At 41.7% G+C, this 18,018-nt stretch overlaps 1 protein-coding gene across 3 annotated transcripts in view; it reads left to right on the top strand.

Moving 5' to 3' along the window:
• Positions 1–18,018, top strand: part of iqsec1b (IQ motif and Sec7 domain ArfGEF 1b) — a 317,619-nt gene that overhangs the window by 59,137 nt on the left and 240,464 nt on the right. For all 3 annotated transcript variants that reach the window (XM_062987006.1, XM_062987005.1, XM_062987007.1), the window contains exon 2: positions 8,264–8,299. In XM_062987006.1, the coding sequence (XP_062843076.1) occupies positions 8,264–8,299 (36 nt within the window). The remainder of the gene's footprint in view (positions 1–8,263; positions 8,300–18,018) is intronic.

The raw sequence follows: 18,018 nt of genomic DNA, 5'->3' as shown, positions 1-18,018 counted from the left end.
ACGTACCACCTACCTAAGCATTGTTGCAGACCGTGTACACCCTTTTCATGGGAACGGTATTCCCTGATGGCTGTGGCCTCTTTCAGCAGGATAATGCGCCCTGACAAAGCAAAAATGCTTCAGGAACGGTTTGAGGAGCACAACAACGAGTTTGAGGTGTTGACTTGGCCTCCAGATTCCCCAGATCTCAATCCAATCGGGCATCTGTGGGATTTGCTGGACAAACAAGTCCGATCCGTGGAGGCCCCACCTCACAACTTACAGGAGCTAAAGGATCTGCTGCTGACGTCTTGGTGCCAGATAGCACAGCACACTTTCAGGGGTCTAGTGGAGTCCATGACTCGACGGGTCAGGGCTGTTTTGGCAGCAAAAGGGGGTCCAACACAATATATATATATATACTGTATATATATAGGGTCAGCCATCGTACGGCTCTGGAGCTGAAGCCGGGATTCAAACTCTCACCCTTTGAATTGATACCCCAAAGCTCTACCCACTGGGCTAAGATCTCAAGCTTTTGAGTTCGAATCTCAATTCTGCTATGGGCCGACCAGGCACCTACAAGGACCCACGATTGGCTGGCCGTCTGTAAGGGAGGAACAATGGCTAAAACAGGAAACTCCGCTGACCGAGTTGCTTGCACGGGGGCAGCTGATCACGGATGGTAGTGCCTGCTCTGTGAGGCCCCGCCCCTGGCAGGTAAAAAGAAGCGATCAAGGGGTGAGGGATGAGTGCAAACGGGGAAAAAAAAACCTCACCATTGTGTTAAACCTGACAATAGAAAAAAAACAGATCTATTATTTTAATTAAAATGCTAAAGACCCGAGACTAAATCCCACGCTGGCAAAGTGATACAAATAAGGAGCGTGTGTGTGTTGAAAAATTGCCCAGATGAGGAAACAGTAATTTGTTTAATCCTACTGATCGTTTGTACGGAGGACATAAGTGCTGGTTTGCTGGTGGGAGCGGTAATTGCCTCTATTGTTGTTTAATTCCATCGTTCACAGTGAGTGTCTTCCAGTTTAGTGTTTAATTCATATACACCGATCAGCCATAACATTAAAACCACCTCCTTGTTTCTACACTCACTGTCCACTTTATTAGCTCCACTTATCATATAGAAGCACTTTGTAGTTCTACAATTACTGACTGTAGCCCATCTGTTTCTCTACATACTTTGTTAGCCCTCTTTCATGCTGTTCTTCAATGGTCCGGACTCTCCCAGGACCCCCACAGAGCAGGTATTATTTAGGTGGTGGATCATTCTCAGCACTGCAGTGACACTGACATGGTGGTGGTGTGTTAGTGTGTGTTGTGCTGGTGTGAGTGGATCAGACACAGCAGCGCTGCTGGAGTTTTTAAACACCTCACTGTCACTGCTGGACTGAGAATAGTCCACCAACCAAAAATATCCAGCCAACAGCGCCCCATGGGCAGCGTCCTGTGACCACTGATGAAGGTCTAGAAGATGACCAACTCAAACAGCAGCAATAGATGAGCGATCGTCTCTGACTTTACATCTACAAGGTGGACCAACTAGGTAGGCGTGTCTAACAGAGTGGACAGTGAGTGGACACGGTATTTAAAAACTCCAGCAGCGCTGCTGTGTCTGATCCACTCATACCAGCGCAACACACACTAACACACCACCACCATGTCAGTGTCACTGCAGTGCTGAGAATGCTCCACCTCCCAGATAATAGTCCTGACCATTGAAGAACAGCATGAAATGGGGCTAACAAAGCATGCAGAGAAACAGATGGACTACAGTCAGTAATTGTAGAACTGTAGTGTGTATATATATATATATATAAAATTTGACTTTGTATTTGTCATTCGAAATCGGATTGACAGCCATTATTGGTAGGCCTGTCCTAATAAAAAAAAAAAAAGTCAATAAAAATATATATTACAATTTAAGTGCTTCTGAACTGTCAGTGACTTTCAGTCAAATGAAGGTTTAATATTTCGTGAAACGTTTGTTACATTTTATATGCTGACAGTAAAAATTGATGTTCTGTTGATTGAACAGGCTCTGTTGGCAAAAACAGATGTGGCGGGTAATAAAAATATCAAAACGAGGCATTAAAGGAGACAGAAGGTTTACAATGTGACACTGTCGTCAATATAATTTAATGTGAATTTGCATAAATAAATGTAAAAAATGATACATTTGACAGGCAAAGAATTATAAACAGCAATCAATTGGTTCAAATGTGTCTTACTGTGCGTTAACAAGAGCTCTGTGGTACCGTCATCAATTTGTCCAAATCTGTATAGACTAATGGCAGCTAATGTTGCTTTTGTTGCCTATTTGAGTGCAGTGGGTAGTGCTATCGCCTTATAGCAAGAAAGTTCTGGGTTTGATATCCCAAGGTCATTTCTCTATGGAATTTGCTCGGAATGGAAAGCATTAAACTAATTAAACTAACTAACTAACTAATTAAATAAGCAATCAGTTGACATCATGTGAGCTAGTTAATGGAAGTTTATTGCCTTTTTCCACCATTAAACTGTGTGATCTTATTTAATTTATTAACCCATTCATTCACTGTCTGTTTTACCCCTGCTCTATCCTATTTAGGGTCGCGGTGGGTCCGATTCACTGGGCGAAAGGCAGGAAACCCCCAGCGCAGGTTGCCAGTTCATCACATGGCAAACACACACATACTTAAAGGGACTTTACTATCTCCAGTTTACCTGGCTGCATGTCTTTGGACTGTGGGAGGACACCCATATGCCAAGTCCACACAGAAAGGACCCCGACCACTCAAACATTGCTGTCAGACAACAGTGCTACCTACCAAGCCACCTAATAGACTAATAATCAATTGTTCTCCTTGTGTTTGTGAGGGTTTCCTCTGAGCGCTCTGGTTCCCTCCTACAAGTCTAATGACATGCAGTCAGGTTAATTGGAGCTACTAGAAATTGCTCTAGGGTTTGAGAATGTATGTAAATGTGTGTGACCCTGCCTAGGATAAAGCAGTTTTATAGATTATAACAGATTATAAACAGATTATAAATGAATGAATGAATAAATAAATAGCTTTGAATATTTTTTCTGTGGCAGGTCTTACAGTTATTATTAACTTGGTCAAAACTACAATCACAGCACTTCTAAAATTCATGTTAAAGATGTGAGGATTGCACTAGTGTACAACACTGAGGTTAGAACATCAAAAAATCTTGATGCTCTGATCTACTTCAGTGTCATTTGCTGCTAAGAGTCTGAGAGAAAGAACCCTGCAAAACCTGAGTGCTCACGGGAAGCTTTCAGTTCAATACGGGGAGGGTAATAGAGGAGATGACTGGTGTACGTGAGCCTAGTGAGTTCAAGCTTAGTTGCCAGGACTAGATAGATAGATAGACAGACAGACAGACAGACAGACAGAGATGGATGGATGGATAGATGTGACAATTAATAAATAATAAAGCTCCGGCTGTCTTAATCCGCAACGCACGCAATGGGTAAATGTTACAACCAGCTTTCGGTGTAGTGATGAAGCATTGCTCCCTACTCCCTACCAGTGATGGCATAGTTACTTTGAAAAAATAATCTGATTTCTGATACTGATTACTCCTTTAAAAAGTAACTTAGTTACTTTATTGATTACTTGATTTTAAAAGTAACTAAGTTAGATTACAAGTTACTTTATTAGTTACATTCAGCAGCTGCCGTAATGCAACTGGAGCTGCGTGGGCGATTGAAGCGGAATAAGAAACAAGAAAGATAGCGGAAAACGGAGTCCTCTGTTCACAAGTGTAAGTAAGATAAATAAAATAAATTTTTTTAAAGACAAATAAATAACAAAAAGACGATAAATATCCAAAATTTTGGCGAGTGGGGTTTGTAATGAGTCGGTAACTATGGTGATATTACGTCTTCACGTTATCACTTGACGTTGGTAAGATGCCGGATGTAGTACGTAGCGGTGTTGTGTGCATACTGCATACTTCTGTACTGAAAGTATGTACTTCTTTACCGGCCGAGTAGTGCATACTTCCTCCAATCTAGTACGTACTTTGTAAGTATGCGATTTCGGACGCAGCTCGTGACTTAATTGTCGCATAGGCCAGACGTCACTCCCCGAGACGCAAGAAGAAAGAAAAATATCTTTTTACTAAAGAAAATTACAAAAATAGTAATGCACAGTAACTTGGATAAGTAACTTTAATCTGATTACTGGATTGGAAATAGTAACTCGTTAGATTACTTGTTACTGAAAAATTTGGTCAGATTAGAGTAACGCGTTACTGACATTAGTGCTCCCTACACAGTTTGAAGTTCACTTCATTTGAACATTTTCGTTACCTTTGGTTTGAGTTGGTCATCTTCTAGACCTTCATCAGTGGCCACAGGACGCTGCTTACGGGGAGCTGTTGGTTGGATGGTCTTGGTTGGTGGACTATTCTCAGTCCATCAGTGATAGTGAGGTGTTTAAAAACTCCAGCAGCATTGCTGTGTCTGATCCACCACCATGTCAGTGTCACTGCAGTGCTGAGAATGATCCACCACCTAAATAATAACTGCTCTGTGATGGGAATTGCGTGGGGGTCCTGACCATTGAAGAACAGGGTAAAAGCAGGCTAAAAAAAAAGTGCTTCTATATGGTAAGTGGAGCTGATAAAATGGACAGTGAGTGTAGAAACAAGGAGGTGGTTTTAATGTTATGGCTGATCGGTATGTTATGTTATAATAATATATCACACTTGTGAGAGTTCACAGTCAGCTGCTAAAAAAACAACACATTAACATCTGTAAATAATAATATCTTATAATAATAAATTATTATATCAAAAAAAACAATTAGCATCAGAGAGTAAGCATGCAGTCTGACTCCATACCAAGACAACACAGCGTCTTGGTTTGTAACTCTTCCATGCATAAATGTTCATTCCATTGTTTAAAAATGCAAATGTATGAAGAGATTTTGTACCTGGAGCACAAAAGACCTTCCCATGCACATTATTGGGATGTGAAAGCCTGTTTCACACAGTGTAAAGTACATCAGAGTTTCACTGAATGATTCCAGGTGTCTATTTTATTCTTGTTCATGACGTGTGCAGCCAAAAATAAAAAAATAAGCTTATCACTCCTATACATTTGATGACAAATTGCACAGAAACGAGATGCTTTTTGCTAAGGAGGCGTGTGTTTACACAGCCACTGGAAACAACCACAGAAACAGATGGAGCCGGGTTGTGTGAGACAGACTGTTTACAGAGCACATGCTAATGAGATCTCTGTTTGATAAATGCAATCCAACTTGTGTTTCTCAAGTTTTGTATGAAAAGTGTAGTTGGTGGTGGTGTGTTAGTGTGTGTTGTGCTGGTAGGAGTGGATCAGACACAGCAGCGCTGCTGGAGTTTTTAAACACCTCACTGTCACTGCTGGACTGAGAATAGTCCACCAACTGATGAAGGTCTAGAAGATGACCAACTCTAACAGCAGCAATAGATGAGCGATCGTCTCTGACTTTACATCTACTAGATGGACCACCTAGGTAGGAGTGTCTAATAGAGTGGACAGTGAGTGGACACGATATTTAAAAACTCCAGCAGCGCCGCTGTGTCTGATCCACTCATTCCAGCACAACACACCACCACCATGTCAGTAGGGCCAGTGATAGCTCAGTGGTTAAGGTACTGGACTAGTAAACAGAAGGTTGCCGGTTCAAGCCCCGCCACCACCAAGTTGCCACTGTCGGGTCCCTGAGCAAGGCCCTTAACCCTCAATTGCTCATCGTGTTCCGCTCACTGTGTAAGTCGCTTTGGATAAAAGCGTCTGCTAAATGCTTAAAATGTAAATGTAGATGTAAAGTCAGAGACGATCGCTCATCTACTGCTGCTGTTTGAGTTGGTCATCTTCTTTGTTTATTAGGATTTTTACGTCATGTTTTACACTTTGGTTACATTCATGACAGGAACGGTAGTTACTCATCACACAAGGTTCATCAGTTCACAAGGTTATATTGAACACAGTCATGGCCAATTTAGTGTCTCCAATTTACCTCACTTGCATGTCTTTGGACTGTGGGAGGAAACCGGAGCTCCCGGAGTAAACCCACGCAGACACGTGGAGAACATGCAAACTCCACACAGAAAGGACCCGGACCGCCCCATCTGGGGATCGAACCCAGGACCTTCTTGCTGTGAGGCGACAGTGCTACCCACTTAGTCACCGTGCCACCCCGGTCATCTTCTAGACCTTCATCAGTGGTCACAGGACGCTGCCCACGGGGCGCTGTTGGCTGGATATTTTTGGTTGGTGGACTATTCTCAGTCCAGGAGTGACAGTGAGGTGTTTTAAAACTCCAGCAGCGCTGCTGTGTCTGATCCACTCATACCAGCACAACACACAGTGTCAGTGTCAGTGTCACTGCAGTGCTGAGAATGATCCACCACCTAAATAATACCTGCTCTGTGGTGGTCCTGTTGGGGTCCTGACCATTGAAGAACAGCATGAAAGGGGGCTAACAAAGCATGCAGAGTTACAGATGGACTACAGTCAGTAAATGTAGAACTACAAAGTGCTTCTATATGGTAAATGGAGCTGATAAAATGGACAGTGAGTGTAGAAACAAGGAGGTGGACCAACCACAAGTCTACGGGTTATGAGTTTAAATCCTGGGTCTGCCAAGCTTAAGAGTAATTACTCAAGAAATCTTGGTAATTCCAAAGGTGCTTTTTCACATGCTTTGCATCTCTTCATGCGTGTAAACTGTCACGCAGGGCCTGAACCTAAAGTGTTCCTGCTTCCTCTGGTGAGATTATTAGCATCCTCTATCTTCACACACAGAGAGCTCTTTACAGCCTTAAATCCCAGTGGGACACACCGTGATACTAACTAGGAAATTACAGAGTGAAAATGCTCAAGGTCATAACGAAAAATTTGAAAAATGTTCCTCCAGCAGTCGTACTGTAGGGTTTTATGTCCAGGCTTTATGCACCATGGGTTTTCTTTCAATTATGTATCACACTGTTATTTGCCAAACTTAATTTCACTTCAACATCACTAAGCATGAGACACACAGCACTGAAAATCTTTACACTTAAAGGCTGGATTTTCTATTATTATTATTTGCCGTTACAGTAGGAACATGACGAGTGATATATTCAAACTGCTTTTTGCTTATGGTTGGTTTTATTTTTTAATTTTTTTAAAAGGTACCAATAAAGTAATGCATTTAAATTCACATCTGTAGTTCTTACGATGTAGTCGGCTACTGCACACGTTTCGGAAGGGGGCGTATAAGACTCACGGTGCCAAATGCAAGCTGTGCTATCCTGGTTATACGTAATTTTTCTCCCAACGACCCTAAACCAGAGCAGTGGAGCATGGGTAACTAATACACTAGACCATTATTACACAACAAGGAACATGTGATCACAATGAAGGCGAGGGCATCATGAGGCAGAGGTTGAGACAATATACACTGACCAACCACCTCCTTGTTTCTACACTCACTGTCCATTTTATTAGCTCCACTTACCATATAGGAGCACTTTGTAGATCTACAATTACTGACTGTAGTCCATCTGTTTCTCTTAGTAGGTATTATTTTGGTGGTGGGTCATTCTCAGCACTGCAGTTACACTGACATGGTGGTGGTGTGTTAGTGTGTGTTGTGCTAGTATGAGTGGATAAGACCTCACTGTCACTAACTAAGAATATATCCAGCCAACAGCGCCCCGTGGGCAGCATCCTGTGACCACTGATGAAGGTCTAGAAGATGACCAACTCAAACAGCAATGAGTGATCGTCTCTAACTTTACATCTACAAGGTGGACCAACTAGGTAGGAGTGTCTAATAGAGTGGACACGGCATTTAAAAACTCCAGCAGCGCTGCTGTGTCTGATCCACTCATACCAGCACAAAACACACTAACACCCAAATAACACCTGCTCTGTGGTGGTCCTTTGGGGGTCCTAACCATTGAAGAACAGCATGAAAGGGGGCTAACAATGTATGCACAGAAACAGATGGACTACAGTCAGTAATTGTAGAACTACAAAGTGCTTCTATATGGTAAGTGGAGCTGATAAAATGGACACACTTTTTGGCAAGGTTAAGTGCCTATCTCAAGGGCCCAACATGGCTCTGCCCACTAGGCTACCAACTTGTTTTATTTTAATAATGGTAATACTGGAAATAATATCTCTATTGACCCATTTGTGGATTTTTAAATGCGTTATCCATATGTACATTCATTTCTATAAAGGATTTTATAAATAATACTCTTTTTTTACTTTGCTTTCCAGAACTGAGAGTGAAGCCTTGCGGATTTCAAATGTCAGGTATGTAAGAAGCGTATCTTCCTCTCTCCCGTCACCAAGCTTATCAGTTTCAGACGTCTCAAAGCATGCCCATTTCCAGCTCTGATGTGTATCATTTCGACCGTCCTTTTTCATAACCGCGCGTCCGTGCGTATCTGCGTGTGTCCGCCGTTTGGAGAATATGTTATTCTCTGCTGAGCCGTGTCCATGGGGCGGAGGACATTCTCCGACGGTGTTTTAGAGCCAGCACGGGTTCTAATGCAGAATTATTACAAGTAAGAATTAAACCAAAATGTAAAAAGTTTAGTGGTACAAATTAATCAGAGTTTTTATAGTAATGAAGTGGGAACTTCTTGCCCCTCTTCCTACTGATTTGTCCTGGTGTTAAATTACCCCCAACTACTCCTCCTGAGCTAATTAGTAATCATTGTATATAGTCCCCTTGTTGGTCGTTGTTCTTTGGTTGCTTTAACAGTCTGTTATATTGCTGTACTGATATTCTGAACTCATGTTATATTAATAGTCAGTCTGTTCTTTTGTTACCTTGCTCTTGCTATTTAGTACGCTTGATGTTTGGCTTCTGTCTTGTTGATATTCTTCCCTTTTACTGTTTATGTCCATTAGTTACGATTAGCTTAGCATAGCTGGAAGTTTGGCTATAAATAACAGTGGTAGAATTAGGCTTCAAAAGGGATATGAACATATATGTGAGTCCAGTAGGCTATATGTTTTTTACAGTCAGTCTGTTACTTATTGTCGAGTTTGTTTATAAGAATTTGTCCAAGTTAGCCTGCTAATAGCTCTTGCTACGTAGTACGCTTGATGCTTGGCTTCTGTCTTGATATCTTTCCCTTTTACTGTTTATGTCCATTAATTAGGATTAGCTTAGCATAACTGGAAGTTTGGGTCTTCTCTTAGCATTCATGTTTTTAGTATTAAATAGCAACATGCTAAACTATTAATAACAGCTATGAAATTAGACTCCAAGAGGGTTATGAGCAGATATGTGGCTCTTGTATATGTTTTTTAGTCAGTGTGTTCCTTTGTTACCTTGCTACTGTGTGTTTGTTTATGAAAGTTAGCCTGCTATTAGCTCTTGCTACATAGTACGCTTGATGCTTGGCTTCTGTCTTGACATCCTTCCCATGTCCTGTTTATGTCCATTAGTTAGGATAAGCTTAGTGTAGCTGTTAGCTTAGGTCTTAGCATTCATGTTTATAGTATTAAAAAGCAACATGCTAAACTATTAATAACAGCTGTAAAATTAGACTGTAAGAGACATATGAACAGTCATGTGACTGTGGTATATGTATATAAATATATGTAAGTAGTAAACTTGATGCTTGGCTTCTGACGTTATATCCTTCCCTTTGTCCCTTGTACTGTTTATGTCCATTAGTCCATTAGTAAGGGTTAGCTTAGCGTAGCTGTTAGCTTAGGTCTTAGCATTTATGTTTCTAGTATTTTTAGTGAGTATGGTGTATGGTGCCCTATCAAGGGTGTATTCTATTAGCCATACGAGTTAGCCTGACCATGGCTCTTGCTTTTTAGTACACTTGATGCTTGGCTACTGTCTTGGTGATATCCTCCCCTTGCAGGGCTCTAGAGTGCGACCAATTTGGTCGCACATGCGACCTAATTTCTCAATGGTGCGACTAAAAAAAATCTCAGGTCGCACCGGTGCGACCAGGCGTCCGAGGGAAAAAAAAACCAGACACACATTAGGCCAATATCATGGTCTAAACCAATCAGAGATAGCGAAGGGCGGGACATTATTGTAGCGGTGATATGTGAGCGACATTCAGCTCAGCCAATCAGAATGCAGCACCAGGTTTATACACATTTTGTATATGAGACTCGCCGGATGTCCCCAGAATGAAAGTTCGGGTTCTGGAGCTCGGCGGTGTAAAGTGTTGTAACGCTCACTTAAGTCCTGACTAAACAGTTAAAGTGACTCTACCCTGTCGTGTGCGTTTATTCCCACACCTCCACCACCGCACAGCAAAAGACCCGCAGCATCCCCACCGGACAGCGGCTAGGTGAGCCGACCCTCTACAGTAGCAAGGGGCTAATGCTAGCGGTAAAGTGCCGCGGTAGTGAAAGTAAAAACACGACAATATTTTCGTTAAGTAAAATATAAAATAAATAAAAGACCAAAATATATTACAATACATGTAGTCAAAATACACAGTGAGTGCACCGCAAGCGATTTTGGGAATCTGTGTAAAAGATCCAGTAAAGCCGATAATATAATGCACTGCATTTAAGATTACACTCTAACACACACACAAACATATACATATAATTTTAAATACACACACACATAAATAGATATACACACATACATACACATTTACTCTATTATTATTTTTATAATTTTTATAAGTGTGCTATAATTAGTCTATAATACTATAATTAACTGTAAAGAGCATGGGAAGACCATGGCCGGCAATAGTATATTTGTGACTGGTTCTAATACATTTCGAATTGAAAGGCTGAAAAAGCCCAATGCATCTATAAAACACATTACATGCCTCGATAAATGCACTGCCCAAGTGTCCCCTCTCCCCACTGCCCTTCAGTGGCAGGCAGTAGCAAACAGATCATCAGACAAGGCCATGTTGACCAGATTGTTAGTTATTTCCAAGTCAATATTGCCTGTGTGGACAGTGATTTAAAAAAAAAAAAGTGAACCTGTAAAACTGCGGTGTTAAATGCGATGCGGTCAAAAATTTGGGTGCACCTAACTTTTGTGCTGGTGCACCTAAGAAAAAAAGTTAGGCGCACCAGTGCAACCAGTGCAAAAAGTTAGTCTAGAGCCCTGCCTTGTCCTGTTCATGTTCATTAGTTAGGGTTAGCTTAGCGTAGCTGTTAGCTACTAGTAAGCACGGTGTATGGTGCCCTATCCAGGGTGTATTATTTTTACCATGCGCCCATGGTTTCCAGAATGAGCTATAAACCAAAGCTATAATGAGGTGGCAAATATGGTTAAATGTATAAATTACTAAGCTAAATTATTTTATAAAAATAGCAACATGCTAAACTATTAATAATAGCTGTAAAATAGGCTTAGATGAATAAGTCTGTTATTCTATTCTCTTGTTACTTTGTTATTGTGTAAGTTTGTTTATGAGAATTGGTCCGAGTTAGCCTGCTAATAGCTATTGCTTAGCGTAGTTGTTAGATTAGGTCTTAGCATTCATGTTTTTAGTATTAAATAGCAACATGCTAAACTATTAATAACAGCTGTAAAATTAGACTGTAAGAGACATATGAACAGTCATGTGACTGTGGTATATGTATATAAATATATGTAAGTAGTAAACTTGATGCTTGGCTTCTGACGTTATATCCTTCCCTTTGTCCCTTGTACTGTTTATGTCCATTAGTTAGGGTTAGCTTAGCGTAGCTGTTAGCTTAGGTCTTAGTATTTATGTTTCTAGTATTTTTAGTGAGTATGGTGTATGGTGCCCTATCCAGGGTGTATTCTATTAGCCATACGAGTTAGCCTGACCATGGCTCTTGCTTTTTAGTACACTTGATGCTTGGCTACTGTCTTGGTGATATCCTCCCTGTGTCATGTTCATGATTATTAGTTTGGGATAGCTTAGCATAACTATGTTTCTAATAGTGTAACAACCCATGGTATGAACAGGTACAAGTCAGGAGGGAACCGTACACAGATAACAGTTAAAGACTCTTTTTATTTCAACCCCTGTGCTATTGTTCGACTGCTGCAGTGTGCAAACACCAGAAGCATTAGCTTGCCAAACAACACAAACTGTGATTACCCAGCGTTATTCAAGGTGACCGACTGAAGGTGTGGATGATTATAGAAGTGTGCTAATTGTATATGCATTGTAGTTGTGTTAACTTCTTTATAAAAAGAAAGTTTGGTTTGAGGTTTGAGTAATTGTACTTACAGGGTTTTATCAGGTTGCAGGCAGCTGTGCTGAGAGTCAAAGGACCTGAGCAGTGAGGGTTGATGGGATTTGGAGTCCTTGGTCTGCACCATTTTGGAAGTGTTGTGTTTTGAATGTATGTGTGTGTCTTAAATGATTGTGTTTGTGATGCTAACTTAAGGTTATTAATATTAAGTGTATTCATTAATGTAATAATGTAGTGTAATGGTTTAATGTAGACCAGTATTTGCTTGATAAGGGTAAACTGGTTGAAATGTTGGGTTACCAGAAGTTGGTTTTGACCCATACACTTTGATTACGGCACACATTCGCTGTAGCATCGTTTCCACAAGCTTCTGCAATGTCACAATATTTATTTCTGTCCAGAGTTGTATTAATGATGGGAGATTTGGAAGTCTTCTCCAGCACATCTCAAAGATTCTCAATGGGGTTCAGGTCTGGACTCTGTGGTGGCCAATCCATGTGTGAAAATGATGTCTCATGCTCCCTGAACCACTCGTTCACAATTAGAGCACGATGAATTCTGGCATTGTCATCTTGGAATATGCCCGCGCCATCAGGGAAGAAAAAAATCCATTGATGGAATAACCTGGTGGTTCAGTATATTCAGGTAGTCAACTGACCTCATTCTTTGGGCACATGACGTTGCTGAACCTAGACCTGACCGACTGCAGCGACCCCAGATCATAGCACTGCCCCCACAGGCTTGTACGGTAGGCACTAGGCATGATGGGTGCATCACTTCAGCTGCCTCTCTTCTTACCCTGATGCGCCCATCACTCTGGAACAGGGTAAATCTGGACTCATCAGACCACATGACCTTCTTCCATTGCTCCAGAGTCCAATCTTTATGCTCCCTAGCAAATTAAAGCCGTTTTTGCCGGTTAGCCTCACTGACAAGTGGTTTTCTTAAGGCTACACAGCTGTTTAGTCCCAATCCCTTGAGTTCCCTTCGCATTGTGCGTGTGGAAATGCTCTTACTTTCACTATTAAACATATCCCTGAGCTCTACTGATTTCAAGATTTTTTTCCGACCACATTCTTTCCTCGAAGATGATGTTTCTCCACTGTCCTTCCACTTTTTAATAATGCGTTGGACAGTTCTTAACCCGATTTTAGTAGTTTCAGCTAAATCTCCTTTGATGTTTTCTCTGCTTGATGCATGCCAATAATTTGACCCTTCTGAAACAGATTAACATTTTTTCCACGACCACAGGATGTGTCTTTCCACATGGTTGTTTAACAAATGAGAAGCTACTCACTGCATCAGGTAGGGTTAAATAACTTGTTGCCAGCTAAAACAATCACTAATAAACATAATCATAATCTGTACTAGCTAAGAAATCTCTGTTAATGATGGAATCCTCCACTGTCTTCTTTGGTTGTGGTGTAGATGTAATGGCAGTGCTATGGTTGAGAAGCGTTTTAGCATAAGTTTAGTTTATGTTAGTTTATTAGACCTTATTTGGACCCTTGCATCACCAATTTCTGATCCTGACTCAGTTTTTCCATCACAAATTGGCTCATCTGTAACAAGCAGAGTAGCTTAGCGTAGGGATCTGTTCTATGTTTAGTATTATATTAGCCTAGTCACTGTTCCTGTTCTGTCCTTGTCTTGTCTTCTATCAGTAAACATGTACAAAACGTCTCTACGTCTCTAGTGTGTCTGCTCCAATCCCTACGCCAAGCCTTACAGTTAGTCTATTGTACCTACTGATTACCATTTTGTTGTTTTATTTATTTATCCTAACTAGCATGCTGTATTTTATTAAGTATTCCTTGTTTGTCCAAAGCACAATTGACTCAAGGCTAATAAGTGCTAATGAGTTAAATATCCTGATTACATTACATTGCATTGACCATGTTCAGCAGTTTCTCAGTGCAGACCTGCTAAAGCTTGACCCACGACTTCATATTTCAGGCTGTTTTGCTTCATCGTGCTCGATTACGTGCAGTATAAAGGGAGATTAAACTTTAGCAGTGTGCTTTTTGAAATATTAGCCAGCCTAGGCAGGGTGGTGGCACAGCAGGTAGTGTTGGTTTTGCAGACGCCTGGGTGTAAATCTCCAAAATCTGAAATCTCTGCCCATTTCCTCTGGGTAATCTGGTTTGCTCCTACATACAAAAACAAAAATATAAACCTCAATTAGTGAGTAAGTCTATGGTGCCCTGTCCAGGGTGTATCCTGTTTGCTATGTGCCCAGGGTTTCCCCCTTTTTCTACAAAATTAGAGTAGCTAATTAGTCTTCCGCTCCTGGGGACCCCATTGGGGTCCAAGGAGGGTGTATTTGCTCCCTTTGATGAGTGCACAGTCCACCGATCCCTTCATATTCTCACATACTTTAGTGGATTTGCTAAATATAGGTAGTGTTGGTCAACCAGTCAACCAGGGTCTTTACACAGCATCGGAGACCCCACCCTCTTTTAGTCCGACTTTTCCCACCTAGCAGACTAGTGGCCAATTTTGTCCGCTGCAGGTACTGCCAACCGTGCCTGCTAGGGTCGCCCAGTCAACTGGTAGCAAAGCTGACAATCCCAGCGCTGGTGTGCTAGTGGAATATCAGTACTATCCCATTGCGCCACCAGAATAAAGTAATTAATGAGGTTAAATGTATGAATTACTTAGCTCACTTAGACGGATTAGACGGAAGAAGGATATGAGAAGATAAAAGACATTTTCTTCTTTAATGATTGTGGTAGTACAAAGATCCAGTATACCAGAGTGAAGACGTTGCACTGGATTATGATAAAGCTTGACTTGATATGTCCATTAATTAATGAAACAATAGACCAGAACATTAGCAGCGCTCTATTAAAGTGACAAAGTGACAGTGTACATGAGAATGAACTGGAATAATTATAGCCAGTAATGTTAGTGGCCATAACTTAGAGGCACTGTAATATAGAAATCTACATTCTGATGGGCTAAAACATTATGACCACACACCTTATATGCTGTCCAAACAGCTCGGACCCACCGGAACATGGACTCCACAAGACTTCTGTGGTATCTGGTACCATGACGATGCACTCTGTTGCCATTTCCTCCATGGGAAAAAGACACACACATGCACAGCCTTGTCATGCTCATGGAAAAACTAGAAGGTGCAATATAAGCATATGAAGTGGATTGGATTGGAACTGGATGTGGGTATTCCTTGAGGGTCCGAATAGCTGCTTTCCTCCTCATCCTCTCGGTCTTGACCTTCAGGGAGCGAAATCGCTTCCCTGACCACAACAGAGAGAAGAGTCCTTTATTATGGATGAGCACCTCTTGGTATAGATGGACTGCAGGTCTGGGAGCTCGGTCCGGATGATGCGCTCAGCTGAACGCACCACCCTCTGGAGAGCCTGTCTGATATGTGTTTGATATGACGTGGTAAAAGCCACTCAGGCCGTACAACTGTGAAAAAAGATTAATGTGACGTATTGTAGTAAAACAACAACCAAGGAATTTCAGTAGTGGGGAGAACTTATGACCAGTAATAACTGAGAGAAGTTTAGTGTTCCTAGGTCATACTTTTAGTGCATTAAGCCATGTTAAGCGTTTAGACTCACCCAGAGTAGCTGATTCTCAGCATTTCTCAGCACCTCGAGCTGTATAACACAAGTTTAAAAGTGAAACCATTACACAGTGAGGAAAATGCAGCTAAACTTAGATACATCTGGATGCTTTCACAATGGATTTGATGGTTATTTCACACAAATGTCACTTCTCACTCAATGTGTTTTAATGTTTTGGTTCATCTGTGTATATACATAGTGACACTGGATGTCTAAGTAAATATAGTAAAGTGACTAAAAGTATTCCTTTACTTATAGTCTGCAGGTAGATAATGTTCTTTAACCTGGTTGTACATATGATTGGAAAGCAACTGGAAATAGAGCTGTATATAGTATAGCTGTACGTATATATAAAGAGAACTACATATACACCCTTCAGTCTCTTTTTTTGTTTGTTTTACCACAGCTTAATCCTGTTTAGGGTCGTGGTGGGTTCGATTCACTGGGCGAAAGGCAGGAAACTCCCTGGACTGGTCACCAGTCCATCACAGGGCAAACACACATACATACATACATACACACACCTTAATGCCTAGGAGGACCTTCAAGTATGTCCAATTAACCTGACTGCGTGTGCTTTTGGACCCACACAGACCCAGAGGGAACATACAAACTATAGACAGAATGGACCGCTCCATCTGGGAATCAAACCCAAGACCTTCTTGCCGTGAGGAGACAGTTCCACCCTATAAAATACATTTTCAGCATTTAGCAGACGCCTTTATCCAAAGCGACCTACAGTACTGTGAAAGTGTACAGTCTGAGCAATTGAGGGTGAATGGCCTTTCTTAAGGGCCCAACAGCAGCAACCTGGCAGTGGTGGGGCTTGAACCAGTGACCTTTTGATTACTAGTCCAGTATCTTAACCCCTAGGCAACAACTGCCCTAAATAAATGAACTGTTTTCAGATTTGTGGGTACAGAGGTGCTTATATTGTTCCCTTAGTAAGAAGCTTAAAGATGTAGCTTGATTAGTTTTATGTGCGACCTGCACAGAGCTCTTAAACACCTTCAAACCCCATGAAACACCTTAGGATTTAATTACATTTAAACTGTAAGCCAGGTCTACTTATCCAAGAAATGCTCCTCACAACACACTCCAAATTGTAACATCTACTCTTAACATTAACAGCTTATCAGAACTGTACAAATGACTGTTTTACAAAGAGGTACAATTAATATTGAGCAGAATTAAGTTCACCCTATTGGTCCGGCCCTCCACAACAGTCCCAGTTTCTCGTGTGGCCCCTTGGAAAATTTAACTGCCCACCTCCTTGTTTCTACACTCACTGTCCATTTTATCAGCTTTACTTACCATATAGAAGCACTTTGTAGTTCTGCAATTACGGACTGTAGTCCATCTGTTTCTCTGCATGCTTTGTTAGTCCCCTATCATGCTGTTCTTCAATGGTCAGGACCCCCACAGGACCACTACAGAGCAGGTATTATTTGAGTGGTGGGTCATACTCAGTACTTCAGTGACACTGACATGGTGGACTGAGCACTGCTGGACTGAGAATAGTCCACCAACCAAAAATATCCAGCCAACAGCGCCCCGCGGGCAGCATCCTGTCACCACTGATGAAGGTCTAGAAGATGACCAACTCAAACAGCATCAATAGATGAGTGATCGTCTCTGACTTTACATCTACAAGATATACCAACTAGGTAGGAGTGTCTAATAGAGTGGACAGCGAGTGGACACGGTATTTAAAACTCCAGCAGCGCTGCTGTGCCTGATCCACTCATACCAGCACAACACACACTAACACACCACCACCATGTCAGTGTCACTGTAGTGCTGAGAATGATCCACCATCTAAGTAATACCTGCTCTGTGGTGGTCCTGTGGGGGTCCTGACCATTGAAGAACAGGGTGAAAGCAGGCTAAAAAGGTATGTAGAGAAACAGATGGACTACAGTCAGTAATTGTAGAACTACAAAGTGCTTCTATATGGTAAGTGGAGCTGATAAAATGGACAGTGTGTGTAGAAACAAGGAGGTGCTGTATCAGCCATTGTACTGAGTCCCTGGAGCAGACAGGGTTAAGGGCCTTGCTCAAGAACCCAACAGTTGCTGGGATTTTAACTGATACACCAAAGCTCTACCTACTAGGCTGTCACTGTTGCTGGTCACTGGTCCTTTGACCGGGGGTGGTCGTGGGGGCGCTGGGCTGACACGTTCAACAGTCCTTTCCATTTCTGGTGGTCATGTGCTATCTCCTTGGTCTCTGCAAAGCTCCTCTGGGTCCATG

This window comes from Trichomycterus rosablanca, chromosome 24 (assembly GCF_030014385.1).
Source record: "Trichomycterus rosablanca isolate fTriRos1 chromosome 24, fTriRos1.hap1, whole genome shotgun sequence".
Classification (NCBI taxonomy): domain Eukaryota; kingdom Metazoa; phylum Chordata; class Actinopteri; order Siluriformes; family Trichomycteridae; genus Trichomycterus; species Trichomycterus rosablanca.
The sequence above is the reverse complement of the archived record's forward strand: the minus strand, read 5'-3'. Positions and strand labels throughout refer to the sequence as shown.